Source organism: Silene latifolia, chromosome 10, assembly GCF_048544455.1.
Source record: "Silene latifolia isolate original U9 population chromosome 10, ASM4854445v1, whole genome shotgun sequence".
In the NCBI taxonomy this organism is placed as follows: Eukaryota; Viridiplantae; Streptophyta; class Magnoliopsida; order Caryophyllales; family Caryophyllaceae; genus Silene; species Silene latifolia.
The window spans coordinates 155,016,902-155,040,178 of record NC_133535.1 but is presented as its reverse complement, the minus strand read 5'-3'; the positions used below and the strand labels follow the sequence as shown (position 1 = coordinate 155,040,178).

The window sequence follows — 23,277 nt, the reverse complement described above, 5'->3', positions numbered from 1 at the left end:
TGTCACATATATCATTTGTCACTTGTCACTTGTCACACTGTAGCAAGGTCATATTCTATAATTTATGAAACTTTAAACATGCATGAACGAAATATCAAAACTAATCGTAAACATAAAGCAAGAGGTGATTAATACTAAATTACCAGAAATACACAATGCTGATTGAATATAATTTTCCAATGTTACTTCGATTATTCCACCAAAATATGCAATAATAAACAGAATAAAATCGACGAAATAGTAAGTAGATAAATAATTGGGATATATAGTAAGTCGATAATGACCCTTAACCTACACACTATATAATAAGAAGGATGGCTTGGTTACGTATGTATAATTTCTGTTTAATTGCGAAGCTGGAAAGCATTTGTTACACTCTTTTCATTATTGCGTGGGAAGGCATGATAAAAGGTCGAATGCTACTAACAATTTTGTAGACTTGTTATCCCTTAAGCTGTTGCTTCCTCGTAAATTATGACACAGAAAAAGTTTGAAACGTGAAGAGTACCTAGTTTTGATATGGTTTACAACCTCGGCTGATACGTATAGAAATTGGACGAATTGAATCCGATACAAGTTATCACAATAACTGAAGGTTATAATTCAATCGGTTAAATTGGTCGGACTAGACCGATACGTGATATCGAAGTAACTGTAAGTATAGTGTAAATTGGCGAAATCGGTCCGATATGAGCCGTGAAGATCCCTAAGGATAGTTCTCCTGCTAATTTGTTATCAACCCAATTGCTAAAAGTGGTCGACACATTACTTTGAATCATCGACAAATTTAATGAACATCCTACATAACCCCTCCCACCCCAAACATTTTAATTCAACTATTGAAAAACATTTGAATCGACAAATCGTAAATAACAACCAATATCGGATAACAAACAATTGAAGTTTAAATCATGAAATCCAAATCCAAATCAATCGTTTGGTATTTTGGTAGTTTATTAAAATTTGCCGACTGACAAATTAATTTTAAGCGAAGTTATGGAGGAAGCCTTGATACTGACAAATGATTTTAGTATAAATTTCTTTACATTAATACTCCAGTATTTTCCATAATTATTCGTGAGATTAATAATTGTTAGAATATAAAATAGATCTTATGACCCCAACCTTCGGTTTAAGCTTTTGATTGAGATAATTTCTTGACAGTAATATAGTATGAGTGCCATTGCCCTGTGTTTATGAAATTAATAATGAATTTATAGTGTTCCTGGGGTTGAGTAATCATAAACATACCACTCTCACATGAAAGTAAATCCGATATCATTTCTAAAACATAGTAATATATTACGGAATATGATTATTACTCGACAATGTACTAATAATATGATGTTACAAAAGTTACAGAAACAGAGAATCATTTATTTGGCAAATGCCCATGATGAAATGTTTAATTACACTAGGTAGAGTTTGTGAGGCTGGTATCTCCGTTATGCTCCAATTTTAATTTTAAAATGAAGTCATAACCGACAGATAATTGTAGACTGGAGATCTCAGCTACAATGAACTGCCCTCTCTTGTCGGGATTTGATGATAATCTCGATCCATGGTTCCGGAGCATTCTACCACCTGCCTGTAATGTATACGCCTGAATCTTCTTTCGTTTTCTCAACCCCAGAATGGTTATCTTGTTAATAATCCATTTCTGCGCAACTGCGAAATCTCTGTTGATAACATTTGAGGTAATAGTGATTGAATTATTGGTTGATATAGCTGAGAATACCGCAAAGCTCCATGTATTTTTCTCTCTTCCCATGGTGATATCAACCCCGTTGTCAAGGAACAGATCCCCGAAACTGGGCCCTTCATCGCTAAGGACCACTATCAGGTTAAATGGTGTTTTGCGCGCTGCTTGAGTCGTCATTGCTTCGCCTTGCATTGCCAGTATATTACCTGATGATATTAGAAGGCACTCATTATTAGTATGAACTATGAACAAAGGAAGCATAGAAACGGGACATAAGCACTTTTCCCTCGAGTACCTATGTCCCGCACTCAATACTTGGACATAGGTACAGCCTCTTTACACGGCATTTTAGGCTAATACAATAACATTACCCCACTGTCCCAAAGGCTCAAGCCAATGGTAGGTAGGTGGGGTAAGGGGGGTTCGGGTTTAGGGCCTTACCCCTATTTTCAATCACACGGACTGTTTTATTTATTTATTTTTTTTCTTTTTCTTTTTTTTTTTTTGACAACACACAGACTGTTATTGGATGACAAATAATGAAATTTGCGTCGACAACCTATCAAAATAACTAATAGTTCAAAGGAGAACTATTTCCCGAAGGACAAAATTTTAAGCTATGAATGTGTGCTTGTAGATAAACTGTGCTAGAACCAGGAGTGTTGTGTTAAAAAGTACCTTCTCGGACATGAACATTGATATGATCTGGTGGTGCACTGAGGGTGATGTATCTTCCAGTCGATACACTCACCGAACGAGTATAGTCAAAGAGGTCAAACCAGTTTCCTTGGGGAAAGTATGCATTGACAGATACTGCACCAGGTCTCAATACAGGGGACACCAGTACACCTCTGCCAAGAAGAAACTGAGAGCTGACACTGTAAGTATTAACGTCCTTGGGGAAAGTGAAGAAAAGAGGTCGTGCTATCGGAAGTCCTGCCACGTGTGCCTCAAACATTAATGTGTAGAAGTAGGGAAGGAGCCGGTAACGAAGGCCCAACACTTTCCTTGCTGTTTTGGCAACTGATTCCCATCTGTAGAGTTCTTGATACACTGTACCGATTGCTGAATGATCCCTTGAGAAAGGATAAAAGGCTCCTAGCTGTATCCACCGCCGACAAAGCTCCTCTGTAGTGTTACCAATAAAACCACATATATCTGATCCAACCATGGGGATTCCGAAGAGTCCGAAGTTCAGAATAGATGGAATGGAATACTGAAGGTCATCCCAAGTTGCTGCATTATCTCCTGTCCAATGTGCAGTGTACTTTCCAGACCCGACAAACGTTGATCTAGAAAGTACAAATGGCCTCTCCTTGGTTAGTTTAGTTAGTGCAGCGTGGGTGGCTCTCGCTTCCAAGTGCCCATATAGGTTATGAACATTGTACTCTGAAATGCTACCGTAGTGCAAAGCAGATGGCGGCATAGTTTTGCTGAGAATGGGTCTGTGCACGCCACTATCATTGATCTTGTAAGGCGGATTATCGAGCATTGACTCGGGAAAAGGGGTTGAAGTATTGAAATTTGAGACTTCGTTCATGTCAATCCAAAGACCGTCAACAGGAAGAAGCCTTCGGAATCTCTTAATCTCATCCGTCCAGAAGGTTACAGTAGCAGGATTCAAAAAATCGGGGAAGTACACAGGCCCAGGCCAGACTTCTCCAAGGTACGGCTTACCAAATCGTTTAACAAAGACATCTAGTTTCATCCCCCTGATGAATGTTCCATAAGACGTGTTTGTGTTTATTCCTGGCAATCAGAATGAAGAATAGAATTATGCTGGAGAATCGGAATACTTGAAGCATTATGCAGGGATGTTTAGACTCTATGACAACTTAAAACATCATGATTGGCGAAAAATTGAGAACATGACGGAAAGAGCTATTGCAGTTTACCAGGATCGACGATAACCACATATTTTTGGCCATTCCTGTGAAGCATAGTAACCAATTTCTGCATCTTGTCCAGCGGAAAATTTACAGGATCAAAGGTGAAATCTTTATACGCGTCCATGTAGTCGATATCTGTCCACATGACCTCCAGAGGAATTTTGGCCTTTGCGTATCCAGCCACCACAGACTGAAGCTCGTTTACATCATGGTAACCGTACCGACATTGATGAAAACCTGAAGAGGTCGACATTATTCACAAGTGTCAGAGGTAAAATCGGCAAACATTTGCAGCAAGCAAGGTAAATGACACGTGAGACACGTAAACAGTAGCTCCAAAGTATCAAATACAGTTAAAAACAGGTTCTTTGCACTTGACTGTTGATTCAGGTTGTTCATTATTCTACCCAAGTACACAATTTTTCAGTCGATTTCACTCAATTAGCTCACTTTGACTCTTTATACGACTCCCTCCATTTCACTCAATTAGTCCAAGAGAGACGCTACGACAACAAAAATGCACATCTACTAGCCAAAAGTTCCTTAAAATACGCTACTATAAAATATGCTCAACCAACAAAAAAACATCTCAAAACTTTTAATCTTAAGACTTTATGAAGCATGACCCCATCAACATTTGGTTACCAATGAATTTAACAATCCACTGAATACAATTCAATAAATCTAGTTTTAACCCGTAACACATCACTTACTGTCTTCGAGCCTCAACCATCGGCTTAGCCTTTTAGTTACAACAACCTCACAAAATAAAAAAAAATGAAGAAAAAGGAGAAAACATTACCAAAAGACCAATAAGGCATAGGAGCAGGACGTCCAATAAACTGAGTATACTGATCCACAACTTTGACAGGTGTAGGCCCACTAAAAACATAAAGATCGATAATCCCACCAATCACCTTATACGTAATTTGATCACCCGTATACTCAATGTCCATGCCATTGCTATTCAACAACAAAACCCCATGGGCCAAACCCGTAACTGGACCCGACCTGACATCCATATAAAACGGGTGAGACCCGTACAAGTTAACATCCGGAGTAGCACTAGCAATGTCCGCGTTCCATAAGGTTAGGGTCTGATTACGAGCCAGTTGAAATGTTGGCTTTGTATGCTCACCGAGGCCGTAAAGGTGGGCCAGGGAGGCAGGGAGAGAGGAGGAGAGTTGGAGGAAATGTGATTTGAAGATGAGTGGATTGGTGGTTGAGGTGTTGAAGAGGGTGGAAGGGGTGGATTTTCGGGTTATGGTGAAGGAGAAGGGAGTGGTGTGGTGGAGGGTGAAGAGGAGGTCTGTGTGTGGGGTGGTTAGGGTGGTTTTTGTGGTGGTGATGGGGTGGTAGTAAGGTGGTTTTTGAGGTGGTGGTGGTGGACGGCGTTGGAAGATGCTGGTGGGGATTTCCCATCGAGGGTTGGTGGCGTCAGTGATGCGGATTCGTAGACGGTCATTGGTCTCAAAGCTGCACAAGAAGAACAAGCGTAAGGAAATAACTTTAATCACAACCAGTAGCGGGTTAAAAAGTTAAGTAGCAAATACGCCCTGAAGATATATGCAATATTACGTCCAACGTTTCAGTAGGTGTAAATCGGCTCCATTGGCTCCATAAGTTTAATATAGTGTGCAATTAACCCAATTAACTATATTTTTATCAATTGGTCACCCGAAAAGATGAACAAGGTGCTTAGTAAGTGTAAATTGGCTCAATAAGTTTAATATAGTGTGCAATTAAGCCCCAAACGAAACGAAGCAAAAATGGGTTCATGTTATCATATGCTCCACCATTTTGCCTTTCTTCCCCAAAATACCCTTTTGTATAAAACTCATCCTTAATCATTTCCCTTCCATCCATGGTTATAGTCTTCTCCATACTAGAAAAAGGCGATAGCTAGTAAGGTTCAGTCACTTAATTGCTCGCCATACTAAACAAGGACCTACATTTACAATGTGCACCAACTCCGTAAAAATCTAGCAATTGAATGCTAAGGTGTGATTTCCTAATTATATTTGCAAATTGCAAATGCAAAAAAATCAATTATTTTGGAGCAAACTGCAATCAATTCAGCACAACACAATAACATACTCCCTTCGTCCGGCTCATTTGTTTACCTTTGGTTTTTCCAAAATATTCCTAATATAGAAACGTAAACAAATGAATAAGACACCCACATACCCGGAATAGGTAAACAAATGAACCGGGGGAGGGGGGGTATTCAAGTAATTATAAACTCAGAATTGATCGAGAAACTAAATTAGAAAGACCTGAATCAATCAACTAACATATTAATTGTATTGTATGAATTTAACTGATATTAGAAACTCAACATCGAAATCTCAACAAAAATTAGCAGAAATAAAGGTGATCGCAAAGAGTAATCGAAATAGTAGTGAAAAGAGAACAATAATTATAGCAATAGAAGAAAGAAGTGAGTAGAGTTACATGAGAAGGCTGATGCGAACAGAGGGGTGAACATAGGAGTGCTTGGTGGTGCTCTCATGGCGGTGAATTGATTTTGGGCAGCCATTTTTTGTTTTATGATTAATGGTGAGATGAAATAATCAAGGGATTTTCTCATTTGTACCCCTGAGTTATTGGATTTTCTCATTTGTACCCCTGAGTTATTGGCTTTTCTCACACTCTTTCTTTCTTTTTAATTCTCACAGACTCGAACCTAATTACTATCTCTCAGTTATGACCAAAAGTTAAATTCCGTTACTTTTCCTCCGTTAAGTGATGATATGAAGGTTTATTAGTCACTAATTGAATAATAAAACAATTGATTAGTCACTAATTGTAACTAATTAATCTGTAAACCATAGAAATTGCACACTAATCGATGCCTAAATCCTGTATTGAGTTATTTCCTTCTCTGATTTCTAAAACCAAATGTCGTACAACCATCCATGACTATCACACATTCCACAATCACTTCCATGCCGCGGCTACCCGCGATCCATGACCGCCTATTAACCTCACAATGATCCCTACCATCTACAACTCATGAAACTACCAAATCTTGTCGTGGAAAAACACATTGGCTGGTCTGAGGAAGTGACTGATTTGGCAATAATTAAGAAGAGATGGGTGTTCAGTGCAAGGTTGGGTATTCATGTCGTAGTGGAAAGTGGTTGATGACGGCAAGGTTACACTACAAGAATAACGCGGGAAACTGACGGAAAAATAAAGCCCATGCTGACGGCTTTTCCGTCGGTATTTCACTTTACTGACGGAAATTCCGTCGAATGTGGGTCACTTATTTTGTCGATAGAAACACGTGTCGACGGAATTTCCGTCGATCTCCCAAATAATCGACGGAATCGTGACGGATAATCCGTCCTTTTTACAGTCAATCGACGGAATTTCACAAGTCGATGTTAGCATTGCGACGGAATTTCCGATTTCAAGTTATGACAGAACACGTGGCATTCCACGTAGGTTTCGAAATCACATTAACGAGGGTCGACGGAAATTCCGTCGATTTTTTATGTTCTTGACGGAAATTCCGTGATTTTTTTTGTGACACGTGGCAGTTTCTAGTTAAATCTGGAAAATGGAGAGGAAACGTTACTGACGGAATTTCCGTCACACATCCGTCAGTAACTCGTGTTTTCTGACGGCTTCTTTTTTCCGTCAGTAAGGCCGTCAGTAAGCCGCGTTTTTCTTGTAGTGTTATGATCGACGATATTAATTAACCGGCAATATAATCACTTAACGGAAGAAGAATAATGGAATTTAACTTTTGGTCATAACCGGGAGATAGTATTAAAGTTCAGGGGTACAAGTGAGATTTCCGAAAAGGTAAGGGTACAAGTGAGAAAAGACAATAGTTCAGGGATACAAATGAGAAAATCCCAATAATCAATGGATATGAATGAATAATCAAGTTTTGAATGAATGAATGGTTTTTGGGGAAACTTCGAACGATCATAGCCCGGCCTGAACCTTGAATAACCCGACTCGAATAAACCGACCTAACACTCGCCTGGTTTAATATAACCCAATCCAAATGTTTGTTATTACACAAAACATTTTTATGCACATGGATTAAATTAGTAACTCTTACGGAGTATTTCAAAGCATCTTCTAAATCTAAGAAGATCGATTTTAATATATACGTTATTCATTTAACGATGGATATAATGATTTCGTCTTAATTTAAGACGAAGCGTCTTTAAGAAGAGCACAAGTTCTCATTTAATACGGGTATATCCCTCTTAAGGTTAGAAGAGTCAAATATCTGTTATATACATTCACTTAGAGTTGTGCATCGTAGCGGGCCAATCTGGCCATCCCGGCCTCGTGGGCCGATTTCCGGCATCCTGACAGCCTAGCCAAGTGTTATCCTTGGGCGGGGCTAGTGCAGCAATTTCCTTGACCCGGCCCAGTTCAAACACTAATAAAAATATACTCCCTTTTACTCTAGATAATCCTCCCAATTCATGGGGGAAACTAGAATTAAGGAAATGAATTAAATAAGACAAAGAATTGTAGTGGGGTTAGGTGATTGGAGTGAGGGAAGGTATTATGGGAAATGGGATATTATTATTAGTGGGATGATTAAAATAAGCATTGTTGTGGGATAAAATGATTAAAATAAGTATTGATAAGGGGGTGAAGTGGGGTATTGTTGTGGGGTGAGGCGACTAAAATAAGTATAAAATTTTATTAAATAAGTAATGGGAAAATATTGTGAATAGATAAAAAAAAAAAAAAGTTATTTAGGATAGAAGGGGGTATATGAAGGGCTAGCCCAGCGCAACACCGGCCCACTACTCAGTAAGCCGCCTCGGATCAGACAAAACTAGCCCAGCCCGATCCTCCTTTAGTGTGGTGCCTAGGCTGCTGATACTCAGCCTGGCCCAGCGCACAACTCTATATCTACGTGGGAAAATATTTAACGATTTTAATATTAAGGCCCTGTTCTTTTGGACTGAAACTTATCGATCTCGAATCGAATCAACTTATAGGATCTCGAATCAACTTATTGATCTAAATCGAATCGAACTTATAGGATCTCGAATCGAATCGAACTTATAGGATTCGAATCAACTTATAGGATTCGAATCAATCGAATCAACTTATAGTGATTCGAATCAACTTATAGTGATTCGAATCGAATCAATCAATCAACTTATAGGATTCAAGTGAACTTAAATTAAGTGAGGATATGATCCGAATCGAACTTATGTGATTCGAATCGAATCAATCAACTTATGGTGATTCGAACTCAACTTATAAGATTCAATCGAATCAACTTATATGATTCGAATCGAATCAACTTATGTAACCAATCAATTTATAGGATCGATCCGAATCAACTTATAGAATCTGAAATGAACTTATATTAAGTGACTTTAAATCCAAAAAAACAGGGCCTAAGATATCTTCATCTTAAGAAAGACTAGCGAGAAGAAGAGTAACCCGGGGTCCCCACTCCCACGACCCCACCCCATCCTGGATTGGTAAACAGAGTAAACACGATCCACAAGTCAATAATTTATTAATTGATCACAGAAATATATGGACAATGGAGCCAACCTTCATTCTATCTATCAAGATATTATTAGCCCGTCAACGGGATTATTAGTCACTACTGTCGACGATAGACATCCCGATTTATACCAAAAAGAAACTAAATATATATAAAACTAGAGGAATATTAACCTGGCAGTGAGGGTAAGGAGCTTAATATCAGGTCCATAGACTGATGAGCTCTTCAAAAGCTGAAGCATTGCAGTCAACGTTGCAATACCAGTTGTAACATCAACGCGTGCCCACTTCACCTTATACCCATATCCAATTACTTCCCCATTATCTCCATAACTCGTATTTTCCGACATCGACGACATTGCCTCCGTCACCGTGCATAGTAGGAGTAGTATCAGTAGTGTCAACCACCATATCCTCATTTTCACTTGTTGTTGCTTGATTACCTTCATTTTGTATTCATACATCAATGAGATAAATGTGGGTGTGTTATTTAATTCAATTTGTGTTTGGATACTGAATTAGGAGCAAGGTCCACTCATCGACCAAATCCCCACTCAAACGACTTTAATAGTGAAGAGATGGGCCAAATCTAGATGTAGTTAAGCCGTATGGTCTTGATAAGAGATACGGAGTACTCCGTAATATACAAGACGTATTTTCAAGTATGATGAAATAAACTAACGAAATGGTCTCACAATTAATTTAACATAAAGATTATTTTACAATTTAAAAATGTCATTACGGTTAGAAATAAAATGGGTATATTATATACGAAATTATTGTCACTTACTTTTATGTACTGATTCATGCACTTAAAACTTTATTATGTTATAAATTATTATATTTTATGATTTATTTATGGCCAAATTTTCAATACTTTGACCTCTAAAAAAATAAATGGATATAACAACAAGATACGGAGGAAGTACTACTTTAGATCACTTATTCACATACAACAATAAAAAGGTCATACAAAACTCACAAGTCACAATTGAACATGGAAGAATGGTTTCTCAATAATTTAGTGTGTGGCCATCTTTCTCAATTTTTTTTTTTTTGTGTAAACAAAAATGGTTTTATTGAGATTTTTTTATAAAGTAATAACCATTTGACAAAATTTCTTCTTCAAATTGTATAAAGATGCTCTAGAATTAAAGTTTATTGCTAGTGTACCCATTCACTCCTTTAACCAATAAGGGATGGCTCTAAGAGTAGAGTTAGCTCAGGTAATAAGAGCTATTTTATTTCAATCATGTAGTTAGGGATACGATTCTTATCCTTGTTAATAGGTGACTTATAAACACCACTATAAGCCTAAAAAAGACCGGTAGTCTGGTCTGTCCTGGACTCATAGTATTGGACTTGGTAAGGCACTAAGGCCTATCATTTAACCTAAACTTTTATGTACCGATTCATACACTTAAAACTCTATTCTTAATTGTTGTGACTTGCGTAATACGTAGATATTTAATTTTTTTTATTTAGTCTATCTTGTACAAAGATTAGAATTATAAATTACAGAGTATTATTTAGACAATAATTTTTAAATCATCCACAATTCTCTAGATACGTTGTACATCGGTTATATATTAAAATAAATCATAATAATGATAATAATTCAGATTAGAGGATTAGTTAGAATTAGTTAATTGTGAAGCTTAAACATGCATGAACAAAAAAATCAAAATAATAGACTCGAAACAATTAATAATTAATAAAAACATAATGCAAGAGGAGAGTAATGCCAAATTACCAGAAACATTCAATGTTGATTGAATTTCCAAGATTACTTGATTATTCGACTCCAAAATATGCAATAAACAGAATAAAATCGACTAGAAAAGTAAGTAAATAATTGGACAAATAAATGGTATATATAGTAAGTCGATAATGAACTTTACCATACACTATACAAAAAGAAGGATGGCTTGGGTACGTATAATTTCTGTTTAACTGCTAAGCTGGAAAGCATTTGCAATTTTGCTATACGCTTTTCATTATTACGTGGGAAGGCATAACAAAACATCGAATGTTATAAACACTTTTGTGGATTTGTTATCCCTTAAGTTGTTGCTTCGTCGTAAAATACGACTTACAGAAAAGGTTTAAAATGTGAAGAGTACCCAGTTTTGGTATATGGTTTAAAATCTCAGCTGATACATACGTATAGAATTGGACGTAACCGATGTGAGATATCGGAATAATTGAAAGTAAAATTCAATTGGCGGAAAATTGGCCGAAATGGGCGAGTATTTAGCAAATTGGTGAAATGGGTCCGATATGGGCCGTGAAGAGACCCAAGTCGAATGTTATAAACACTTTTGTGGATTTTTTATCCCTTAAGTTGTTGCTTCGTCGTAAAATACGACTTAGAGAAAAAGTTTAAAACGTGAAGAGTACCTAGTTTGATAAGGTTTAAAATCTCGGCAGATACGTATAAAAATTCAAAAACGATACAAGATACCACAATAATTGAAAGTAAAATTCAATTGGCGGAAAATTGGCCGAAATGGGCGAGTGTTTGGCAAATTGAAGAAATCGGTCCGATATGGGCCGGGAAGAGAATCGTACACATTGTTTGGTTTTAAGGTTTTTCTTCTTTTTTCAATAGGAGGAATTGACTCCTCTGAGTTGGCCCAATCTAACTGGATCCACAAAACCCCTTTCTCGAGCCCATTGACTCTATGTGTCTATATGAATTAGTCTCTCATGCAAATCAAAGGTAATAGTTGCTCTATCACACGCCAAGCCACGTTTTGCAACGTAAATATCTTTAGTTACACATTCTTAAAAATTATAAAAATTTGATGTTCTTATAGCATTTATGACGATAAATCAAACAAGATCTCACATGACTATATTTTGCCGTATAGATTAAGAATAATATAAAAAATTCTCATATGATCATGAGTACAAGATTCCACAAGCCGACAAACAATGACACGGCCTGCAAACGATAAATCAAAAAATTTGATATTCTTATAGCATTCATGACGATAAATCATAGATCATGAGTTGTGCCAAAAAGCAGGTGTTACTTTTGGTTTGGATAGGAGGAACTATTACACAAGAGTACAAGATTACACAAGCCAACAAACAATGACACGGCTTGGAAACAAGATACAAACTCGACGCAAAATTAATGTGTTAGAGTTTAGACTTAATAATTTATTTATGTAAATGGATCGACACGAACACGACATGATATTTAATAATGTCTGGTTTGGGTTGAATTATGACCCGTTTTTATATGACACGAGCACAAACCCGATACAGCCCAGTCTGTTTACAAGGTCTACTTATACTCCCTTTGATATTAATTATTTTTAGAACGTTGTTTATCATAGGTAAGAGTAACTAGGCCAGTTCGATAAATTAAATTAACATACTCAAAAATACTCATTAATTGTTTTTAGAAAATACTTATAAATTGTTTTTAGAAAATTTATTTTGATAATTCAAATACTTTATAAATTCAAAAAAAAAAAAAACATCTAACAACATGGGTGGGATTGAGATTTGAGACAGTTGCATATTTAAGGGGCTAGTAGGAAAGCTTACCCCTGCTGGGCGAAGAATAATGCGAAAGTTTTGGTTAAAATTTTCAAAAAAAAATCGAGTTTGTCTTATGCCATTATTTATTTGCCCCCACAGACTCTCATATACTGCTTGTGTCCCATAGGGATATAAGGATAATGTCGTAGTTATAGTGTCATATTGTTAGGATAATTTTTATAATATAAATTACCGTAAATATGCAAAAATGTATTACCACCTAATTTCAAATTTATGATCGGTGTAACTACATTTAATGATGGAGCGAGGGGCTAGTAAAAATGTCCCCTAAGCGGGAAAAAACGACTTTCTTAAGTATATTTTTTTCGATATTTCTAATCTATCTTCTTAAAAAAATATCAATTTTATTTAACCATCCGCATATAATAAACCTAAACAACGAAAACATTCCAGGACAAAAGTGGTACAAATGGGTAGGAATGAATAAATGAAGCATGTGTTACGTACAATGCAAGTAAATTATGAACAAGGAATATACGATACGATCGTAATGATGAAGTACAAATTTAACATCTGCAAAAATGAATATTACTACTGCACGACTGAACGTACGTACGTGTGTGTATTGAATGAATGCAGACCCAAATTAGACAAGGAATGGACTGAACAAAGAACATCACGCAATGCAGTAACTAGTTTCTATAATTGGTAAAATTTCACTGCTTTTGCATTTATTTACTCATGTGTATCATCTTCATTTTATACTGCAGTTTTGATGGATCACGAATTTATTCCTTTGTTTTTTTTTCTCAGAAAAGTTAGAATCTTTGGATATGACTTGATCAATTATTACCTATTGATTATTTGACTAAAAAATTTATCATAAATTTACAAATGCATTGATAATATTACTTTATTCGCTTGTCACTTCTAAGGTAAATACAAAGTACGTTGTACTTGTATATACGGAGTAGTTTTTGTGATGTACGGTGTATTAATTAAGCACTTGTCACTTCTAAGGTAAATACAAAGTACGTTGTACTTGTATATACGGAGTAGTTTTTGTGATGTACGGTGTATTAATTAAGCACTTGAGGCATAAAAATTTACGACGATGTTTTTTGTAATTTATAAAATAGTGTTTTCTGTCTCCTTTACGTTCTGAACTCTCTATTTACGAGTCATTGTCCGATCCAAAAATTTTATTTAACTAAATTTATTAAATTTAGTAAATAAGTGATTTTTTATTGAGTTTAATTAATTCATTATTATTGTTGATAAAAATTATTATTTCGATGAAATTCAACTTTTTTAGCTTTAAGTTTGAGTTCAATTCATATTATCAACTTATAAGTTAATTTTGTTCGAGTTATAGTTCAGTTGACAAAATCATAAGGGAAATGAAACTGATAATATATGAAAGTAATAAAGAACTTCGAAATAAATCAAGAATTAATTAAAACAAATGAAAATTTCTTTCCCATTAAATTTTTTTAAATTACAGGACACAAAGTACAATAAACTAATTACATTTATTAAAGCTTACAACATAAAGAAAACTACCACAACTTATAATTAGACTATATGAGCCTTTAAGAGTATTAAAATACAAGTTTTCAACTTTTAGGGTGCGTTTATTTTTGTTTTATTTTTAGAAAATGCAATATACATTTAGAAAAAGCACCCTAAAAGATTAAAAACTCATACATTAATTAAACTTAAAGGCCATAAATAAAGTTTACCATAAAGTTTACCCCTTAATTAACCCATAGAACATACACCTTCCTCATTGCCATGCAACACTTGAGAACTTGTTACCAAGCTTAATTAACTCCACCACTTGTTCCTTCTCCATGGATACCCATATTTACAACCGGGTTACACTCAATTTTCTCCGTCTCATTTCCATATCCATATCCATATCCATCAGCATTCTCAAAATTCATATCCACCATAGGATTTGGAACTAAAATACCATCATAGTTACTCCCTTCAGTCTCACTATCACCACAATCCTCAGCACCAGCACCACCGTCCTCAGCACCATCCATAACAACCACATTCTCTCCAGAACCAGACAAACCACCACTCAAATGAGTTGCCATAGTACTAGTCGGAGATTCATTATTCTCCTCTATCGAGTTAGATACTAGGACAGATTTTCTTACTCGATGGCCACCATGACTTCTGTAGGCCGGGTGGGGATGAAAATGTTCACCGGTGTAGGTGACCAAGTAGCTTTCCGGTTCAATGGGGCTTCGCTCCACTTGTTTTTTCGCCATGCATTCCTTATTACTGCTACACTTATAATAGTTCCTATCAACCAAATTATCGCTTAATCAACACACGCTAATCATATTTTTATATAACATGATAGTACCGATCAACATAAAAAAAAATTATCCCGAACTTTTATTATAAAATTTCATGTTTTGACACGTAAGTTTTTCTAAGAAACTGACATTTGTTACGAAGTATTTTTTTTTTTATATCGAGTCCAAAAAAAGTCGTAGATGTAACGAACAACGTACCTAGGGTACGGAGAGCCTTTAATAGGTTTCTGGCCATATTTGCGCCATGCCCATTTGTCATTTTTGCTCAACTCTTCTAGGGTCACTCTGTACACTCTTCTGTTAGTTTCAAATTTCCTGCTTAAAAAACACATAAAATAAATAAATAAAATTAATATGTCTAAATAAAAAGATGATAAATAATTGAACTTTAATTATATAAATAATGTAGAATTTTATAAAATTTACCTTTTCCTTTGAGGAAAACGGTATAAACCAGGATCCCTCTGAGTATTAGCAGTAAAATTAGGGACTGTATTGAAATCTTGTAGTGGATGAACTTCCTTAGTACTATTATGATTTGGATTTGGATTTGAATTAGGATTGTTTTGAGGAGCCATCAATAAAGGTTGGAATAAATCCATGAAATGATGACCACATGAACTCCTACCTCCTGATCGAGGTAACGGAACAGCCCAGTCGCGAGTACTAGCATCTTTTTGGTTGGAAAATGGTGACGGGTTTTGCAAAGAGTTGTTGTTACTAGCGACAACTTGGTTGGAAAATGGTGATGGGATTTGCAAAGAGTTGTTACTAGCGACAACTTGGTTGGAAAATGGTGATGGGATTTGCAAAGAGTTGTTGTTACTAGCATTGACTTGGTTGAAAAATGGTGACGGGTTTTGCAAAGAGTTGCTACTAGCATTAACTTGGTTGAAAAATGGCGACGGGTTTTGCAAAGAGTTGCTACTAGCATTAACTTGGTTGAAAAATGGTGAAGGGTTTTGGAAAGAGTTGTTACTAGCAACATTTTGGATGGAAAATGGTGACGGTTTTTGCAAAGAGTTGTTACTAGCAACATTTTGGATGGAAAATGGTGACGGATTTTGCAAAGAGTTGTTACTAGCAACATTTTGGATGGAAAATGGTGACGGGTTTTGCAAAGAATTGTTACTAGCAACATTTTGGATGGAAAATGGTGACGGGTTTTGCAAAGAGTTGTTACTAGCATAATTTTGGATGGAAAATGGTGGTGGGTTTTGCAAAAAATTGTTGTTACTAGCATCAACTTGGTTGGAAAATGGTGACGGGTTTTGCAAAGTGTAGTTTTTACTAGCATCGACTTGGTTGGAAAATGGTGATGGGTTTTGCAAAGAGTAGTTTTTACTAGCATCGACTTGGTTGGAAAATGGTGACGGATTTTGCAAAGAGTAGTTTTTACTAGCATCATTTTGGATGGAAAATGGTGGTGGGATTTGCAGAAAATTGTTGCTACCAGCATCAATTTGGTCGGAAAATGTTGATGGGTTTTGCGAAGGGATGTTGTAACTAGCATCATTTTGGTCAAGGATTATTGGGTTTTCGATAGAATTGTTATCACTCACACCAATCTGAGCAAGGTTGTTATCACTACTAACGAGTTGATAAAGAAATGGAATTAGCTGGTTGTTGTCGGTTTCAACAGAGTTGTTACCACTCACACCAATTTGAAAAGACTCGATTAGTTGATCGAAAAATGGGTTTTGTTGGTTGTCAATTTCGACTGAGTTTTTATCACTCACACCAACTTGAACAGAATTATCGCCACCACCACTAAAATCATCCGAAAAAGGATTCGGACGGTTGTTGTCAGTTTCGACAACAACGGTGGTGGGTTCGGCGGTAGGACTGGTGGTGGTGTTTTGAGCACCTTGATCATCAAGAGCTCTACATGGAACTTTTCTAGCACATTCTTTGACAATTGCTATCAAAGACCATGAATCTTCTTCCATTTCCCTATCAATTTCCCACATTTTTTTAGTAAAATATAATTAAAAAGATTAAAATTTCATATAAATATTATTATTTTTTGACTAAAATGTTTGCTATGATAAGAGCAAATAGAGAGGAAAAACAAAGAAGTGCTTTGACTTTTGAAAGTATATGAAAATAAGAAAGAATTGATATCAAAAAAATGAGAATTGTTTATTATTTATAGTGTTGAAATAAAGGCATTTTTTAATAATTTACCCCTCGTTTGATGAAGAGGAAAGTGGTATTGTAACAAAAAATGCTTCTTTTTGGGGTATGCTTTTTCTCTATATTTGTCTTTGTCCTATGATATCCTCAGCTTTTCCCTAGGTATAATGTAACGCTCCCACAATTTCTTACTTGTACCAACTTTTTTACAAGTTATTACAATTTACACACCCTAAAACTTGATGGATCATGTTTTTAATTTGATCTATCACTAATTACCTTCATTTGGTAGAATCAATTTGTTTGAATAAAATACTTCTCACATATATGCAATCAACGATATGATTTCAGTGAAAGGGATTGAGTATTATGGTATCTTTTGAATTGTGTTATATAGATTTTCAATGTCAATATTTGAATAAAATATTCCTCACATATATTGAATAATAGTATATAAAGTGTTATTTTATTATCTTTTACTGGATAGATTGACTGTGGATAGATGTACAGAAAAGGAAGGCAAGGGTAAAGATAACGGCTGATCCATTCAGATCTGCTTCACACGAGGGGAGACACACGTTCAGATAATTACTACCCTCAAAACAATTTAATGTGTCGTTTACGTAAACGACAAAAACGGTTTCCATTAAGGGAATTAAAAGTTAAAATTTGTCGTTACTACAACTCGTTCAGGTGATTTGGTTGTACTGGTTGCAATTATTTCGAGGGATATATACATATCTTGATCAATCCTGGTTTTCTCGGTCAAATCATTATAGCAGGAACGGAAAATTGAAAAGTCGTCTAAATAAGCGACAAAAGATTACTCATGTTTCGTATGACACGAGAGCTGAATTTGACTGCTTTGCACGAGCTGAGACGAGTTGCCATACGTTACATTGTTGTAAAACATGCCAAGATTTAAATATTAACTGCACGATTCTGAAAATCCGTAATTTAATTGTTGTTACCTTAATTAAAGTTTTCTTTGATAAGATTATTTATTTATACTAATGCATCAATTACATAATTGCTAAATCCTACACACAATTTTGCTATATCCTACAACATTTATCCTTTTTTTTTCACTTCTACCCTTATCTTAAAAATAATAATTTTTTTTTTAAAATAAATCAAAAGATACAATACCAGATTCCCAGCCCTGACACCTTTCTGCCCCTTCTCTCCCCCTTGCTCCGACCACCCTGCCCTAGCCTCGACCCCCTCACCCAGCGTTGATCACCATCCCTACGCCGTCGACCCCAACCCTATGTCAGCACATTACGCTATCAATAACCCACCGTCATTGATCCAATTCAAACGCCTTCTCCTTTCTCTGTCGCTGACAAGCGACAACCTTCCCCTTAACTCAGCGTCATCAACCTTCATCCTTCTCCGTCGTGGATCGGTTGGTGGGGCGGCTGGTGGGTGCAAACATTTGAGGGTGGGCGACGATGGTGTGGACTGGTGTGTGGTCCGTCGTTTGGGAAATGGCCTATTTTTTTAGGGTTTTGGATTTGTCTCTCTTCATTGGGGAGTGAGAAATGAAAGGGGTAGATTTGCAATAATGCGTTAAAAAGTGTAGGACTTAGAGCATCTCCAATGGTTCTCGACAAGGACCTGCTTGCAATTTTTGCAAAATAATAAGCATGTAGTTTACCATTGGAGATGGAAAAGTGAGATGTAGCTTGCAAGCATTGTAGCTCTATCAAGCTACATGCTTGCTTTAGAAAAAAAATAAAAGGTAAATTCTCATTGGATGAAAGCAAGTATGTGGGACCCATACAAGCTACATATATTGTAGTTTGCCATTAAAGCGTTATGTTGCCGGAAAGGCGAGTAGCTTTAAAAATCGATATGACAAACCTGCATTGTAGCTGACCGTTGGAGACAGGGGCGAAGCTAGGATTAAAAGTGTGGGGTAGCGAAAATATTATGCGTATAATTTTTCCTAGAAAAAATAGAACTCGTGAAAAAATATGTGTTGAACATATAAAAATTCAAATTGTAAACGCACAATCAACAATCAGATGAACCCTCGATAGTCGATACTAACTTAAAATTCTCGTTTTATAATTCACAACTTATCGTAATTTTATTTGCGACTATAATTTTGATTATATAGCTTTGTGATAAAAAAAAAATGCGCAACCATTGCTATAATAATAATTACAATTTTGACATTTTAATTCGACAACTTATCTTCATTTTATTTTCGGTGCACTTTTGATACTTTGCGATTTAGAAAATTTTAACCATTATAACAAATACGGAAAAATTGAAACAAACACACAATATAATGAACGTAACTAATTTGGAAAAAAAGTTGCAATAACAAATTTATCAATGGTCACGAACTAATTATTGAATTGTTGGAAAAAAAAAAGTTACTGGCATTTTGGCAGTTGCAAGGTCTCGAACCCAAGACTTCAAGATGGAGTACCACTTGTTTTAACCACTACACTACTGTCACATTGATGTTTCATCTATGCGTTTAAGTGTTGTTATTGCTTAATGGTCAGATTTGGGGTAGCAAATATGATCATCAAAATTGATTTTTTTCCTCTTTGGGGTAGCGGCTGCTACCCTTTGCCACCTGCTGCCTTCGCCCCTGGTTGGAGATTGGTTGATACGGAGTAAGCAATTACTTTTCTCAGTCAATACTCAGGAGTTAATTTTATTTGAGTTTCTCATAAAAAAAAGGTTATTAACTGAAAAGAGGGAGTAGAGCATAATTAATTATTATATATCATTGTTGTTGTTGTTATTATTATTTCGATTTTTCTAACATGTGCCCTTAGAGTACATGTGAGGACACGTATTATAATTTTTGTATTTATTATGATTATTAGAGTATTAAATTACATTTAAAACAGTACTTAACTTTAATTACTCCCAAGTAATTATTACGGAGTAGCTAACAATTATCTAGTTTAAGTTTCAATAAATTGACTATAATTATAATAATGATTGAATATGCATCAATGCATTAGCTATGTTCTATTGAGTCACTAGCTTACGTATGTTTCAACTAGGAATCGGTGAAAAATACACATATATGCAACACGATCATGGTTTTTTGGAGAATACGTACGATTTCTGTTTTGACTTTGGAGCATGACCTCAATAACATGCATGTTGTTATCAATAATAAAATATTACCACAAATTTTCGAAATAGTTAGAAATAAATACTCCCTTTATCCTAATCAGTAATTTACATTTTTGTATTTCCTCCTCACAAAATAAAGCAAATGTAAACTATTCACTTGAGAGTCTGAGACAGAGGAAGTATAAGTACATTATTTTTAAGGCCAATTTTACACAAAAATTGTACAATAACAATTGTGTAAGATCGTACTCCCTCCACTTTTTAATATATGACGTTTTGCTTTTTCGAGGCGAACCTTTGACTTTAATATTTACAAAAAATTATTTGGTAAAAAATTATAAAAATTATACCATTAAATTACTTATGAAAAACTCTTTCATATGAGTATACATATCACTATATTTAAGCATATAATTTGAGAGATATTGAAGAGAGAAGTGTGTGTCTCGAAATGTGAGAAAGTCATATATAGAAAAACAGAGGGAGTATTATACTAGAATTCGAGTACAAGAAATAGATGGAAGTTTCATTCATTTCTTCAAAATTAAAAGTGCATAAAAAAGTGTCCTACAAAAATTAATTAAAATAGGTAGGTTGTTAACTTAGGGATTAAGTGGCATGAAAATGCATAGGGTGTACACACATTGCATGCGTGAAGCAAAATGCCAAGTATATAAAGGATCATCATGTTTTAGCCAAGTGAGGATTGTGATGCATTTATTTGATGCAGTTAGATGTAAGATCCCTTAGGGATAAGCTACATTGGCATTTTGTATTAACTTACCCTGAATTTCTTCTTCTTTTTCTTTTAAATACCCTTAATCTTGCAATATTTAAGTTATAAGAATTTAACTTTATAAAGTATTTACTTATGAAAGTGCCTTCACGCCACCTATAAGGTTATATAGAACGTTATAAGGATATTCCACGTAGGGTGTGTGATTGTGTGAGTGAGTTGTCAGTCTTTTAGTCCTTAAAATCGGGTTTGGTCAAAAGTATTATTTTGATAAAGTTGGTCAGATTTCGAATTTCACTTGATCACCAAACATTGCTTATATATGAAATTGGATTAGAAATTGATTTTAAACATTTAAATTTCTTCAATTGAAATTATTGAAAATGAAATCAATTCCACATTTTCAAACACTGTCTAAGACGATTTAAGTTTAAGAACTTACTTTATAAAAAAAATATTGTTGTTGCTTCTATTTTCTTATGAAAGTGCCTTCACGTTATCTATAAGGTTATATATAACGTTATAAGGATATTCCACGTAGATGTGTGAATGAGTTGCCAGTCTTTTAGTCCTTAAAATCGGTTTGGTCTAAAAGTATTATTTTGATAAAGTAGGTCAAATTCGAATTTCAATTGATCATCAAACATATATGCTTATGAAATTGGATTTGAAATTAAATTTTAACGTGTAAATTTCTTCAATTGAAATTATGAAAATGAAATCAATTCTACATATCCAAACATTGTCTAGTCGATTTAAGTTTAAAAACTAACTTTATTAAAAAAAATTGTTGTTGTTGCTTCTATTTTCTTATGAAAGTGCCTTCACGTTATTTATAAGGTTATATATAACGTTATAAGGATATTCTATGTAGGTGTGGGATTGTGTGAATGAGTTGTCATTCTTTTAGTCCTTTAAATCGGGTTTGGTCAAAAAGTATATTATTTTGATAAAAGCTGGTCAAATTTCGAATTTCACTTGATCACTAAACATGCTTATGAAATTGAATTTAAACATTCAGTTTCTTCAAATTGAAATTATAAAAATGAAATAAATTCCACATTTTCACATACCTAAGTCGATTTAAGTTAAGAACTAACTAGGGATGTCAATGGATCGGGTTCGGGTCGGGTGAAGCCTCATCCGTCATCCATCCGTCCTTTTAAAATCTCATCCAACCCGTCCGTCATCCGTGAAACATATCATCCGTCATCCATCCATCCATCATCCATGGATGAAACGGGTGGATCGGGTGATAAACGGGTGTTGTGTATTTATATATTTCAAGTTAAAAAAAAAATGATGAATTTTTTTCTCAACAAAAATAAAGTTAGATAATTGTTTTAGTTTAACTTTATAGTGGGTAGGTTCACAAAATATCTATATTGAGAGTAGAAAAATATGAAAATTTAAGTATTTTATATCTTAATAATGTGTTATTTATAAAAAAAATTAAATAAAAAGTAATAAAATCGGGTGATGGATGGATGGCGGGTGGATGGCGGGTGGAATTTCTTCATCCAACCCATCCGTCATCCATCGTCCGTTTCATCCGTCATCCATCCATCATCCATTTAAGTCGGGTTTTCATCCATCTTTTAGGATCGGGTGGATCGGGTTTTGATGGATGCGGGTGAAATTGACATCCCTAGAACTAACTATATAAAAAAAATTATTGTTGTTGCTTCTATTTCCTCATGAAAGTGCCTTCACGCCACCTATAAGGTTATATATAACGTTACCAGGATATTCCACGTAGGGTGTGTGATTGTGTGAATGAGTTGTCAGTCTTTTAGTCCTAAAAATCATGTTTGGTTAAAAAAATATTCTCTCCTATTCATTTTAACTCTCCCCTTTCAAAAGCGCACGCAAATTAAGGGAAGAATTATTGTATTGTAAAGTATTGTGGTGGTGTAAGGTAATTGGAGAGAGTAAAGGTATTATTGTGGGGTAAGATGATTAAAATCTATATCTATATATCTATATAAAAGAGAGTTTTTTCGAGCGATTCTAGGCTGTCCACATCATCACAAATTAATTTAGGAAAGTTTTATAAATAATATTTTTGATGTAAAAAATAAAGTGGTAAATCTTTTAATTTACTATAATAATATATATTTCCTAATTTATAGTCAAGTGATGTTTCTAATTTTTATATAAAGACTTTTACATTTCATTTGGCAAAATAATGTCGGTAAAAAAATTATAAAAATAATATAATTAGATTCGTGGTAAGAAATGATATCATTAGAGTATAGATTTCATATAATTTGCACATATTAAAGATGGTATACTTCTTAATATGTTATATGTCCCACATTGAAAAACAATGTTAGTGTGGTAATTATA

The 23,277-nt window shown here is 35.0% G+C and overlaps 2 protein-coding genes across 2 annotated transcripts; both read right to left on the bottom strand.

Moving 5' to 3' along the window:
* Positions 1-1,281: 1,281 nt before the first annotated feature.
* On the bottom strand, positions 1,282-9,741 carry LOC141606486 (alpha-glucosidase-like). The gene is made up of 5 exons (XM_074425635.1): positions 9,271-9,741; positions 4,394-5,067; positions 3,598-3,828; positions 2,381-3,451; positions 1,282-1,908 (listed from the first exon to the last, which is right to left on the bottom strand). Exons 1-5 carry the CDS (start codon positions 9,558-9,560, stop codon positions 1,415-1,417), a joined length of 2,760 nt encoding a protein of 919 aa, XP_074281736.1. The 5' UTR covers positions 9,561-9,741; the 3' UTR covers positions 1,282-1,414.
* A 4,527-nt stretch (positions 9,742-14,268) lies between these two features.
* LOC141608672 (uncharacterized) lies at positions 14,269-16,915 on the bottom strand. Its single transcript, XM_074428016.1, has 3 exons — positions 15,372-16,915; positions 15,144-15,260; positions 14,269-14,928 (listed from the first exon to the last, which is right to left on the bottom strand). Exons 1-3 carry the CDS (start codon positions 16,913-16,915, stop codon positions 14,436-14,438), a joined length of 2,154 nt encoding a protein of 717 aa, XP_074284117.1. The 3' UTR covers positions 14,269-14,435.
* Positions 16,916-23,277: the final 6,362 nt, after the last annotated feature.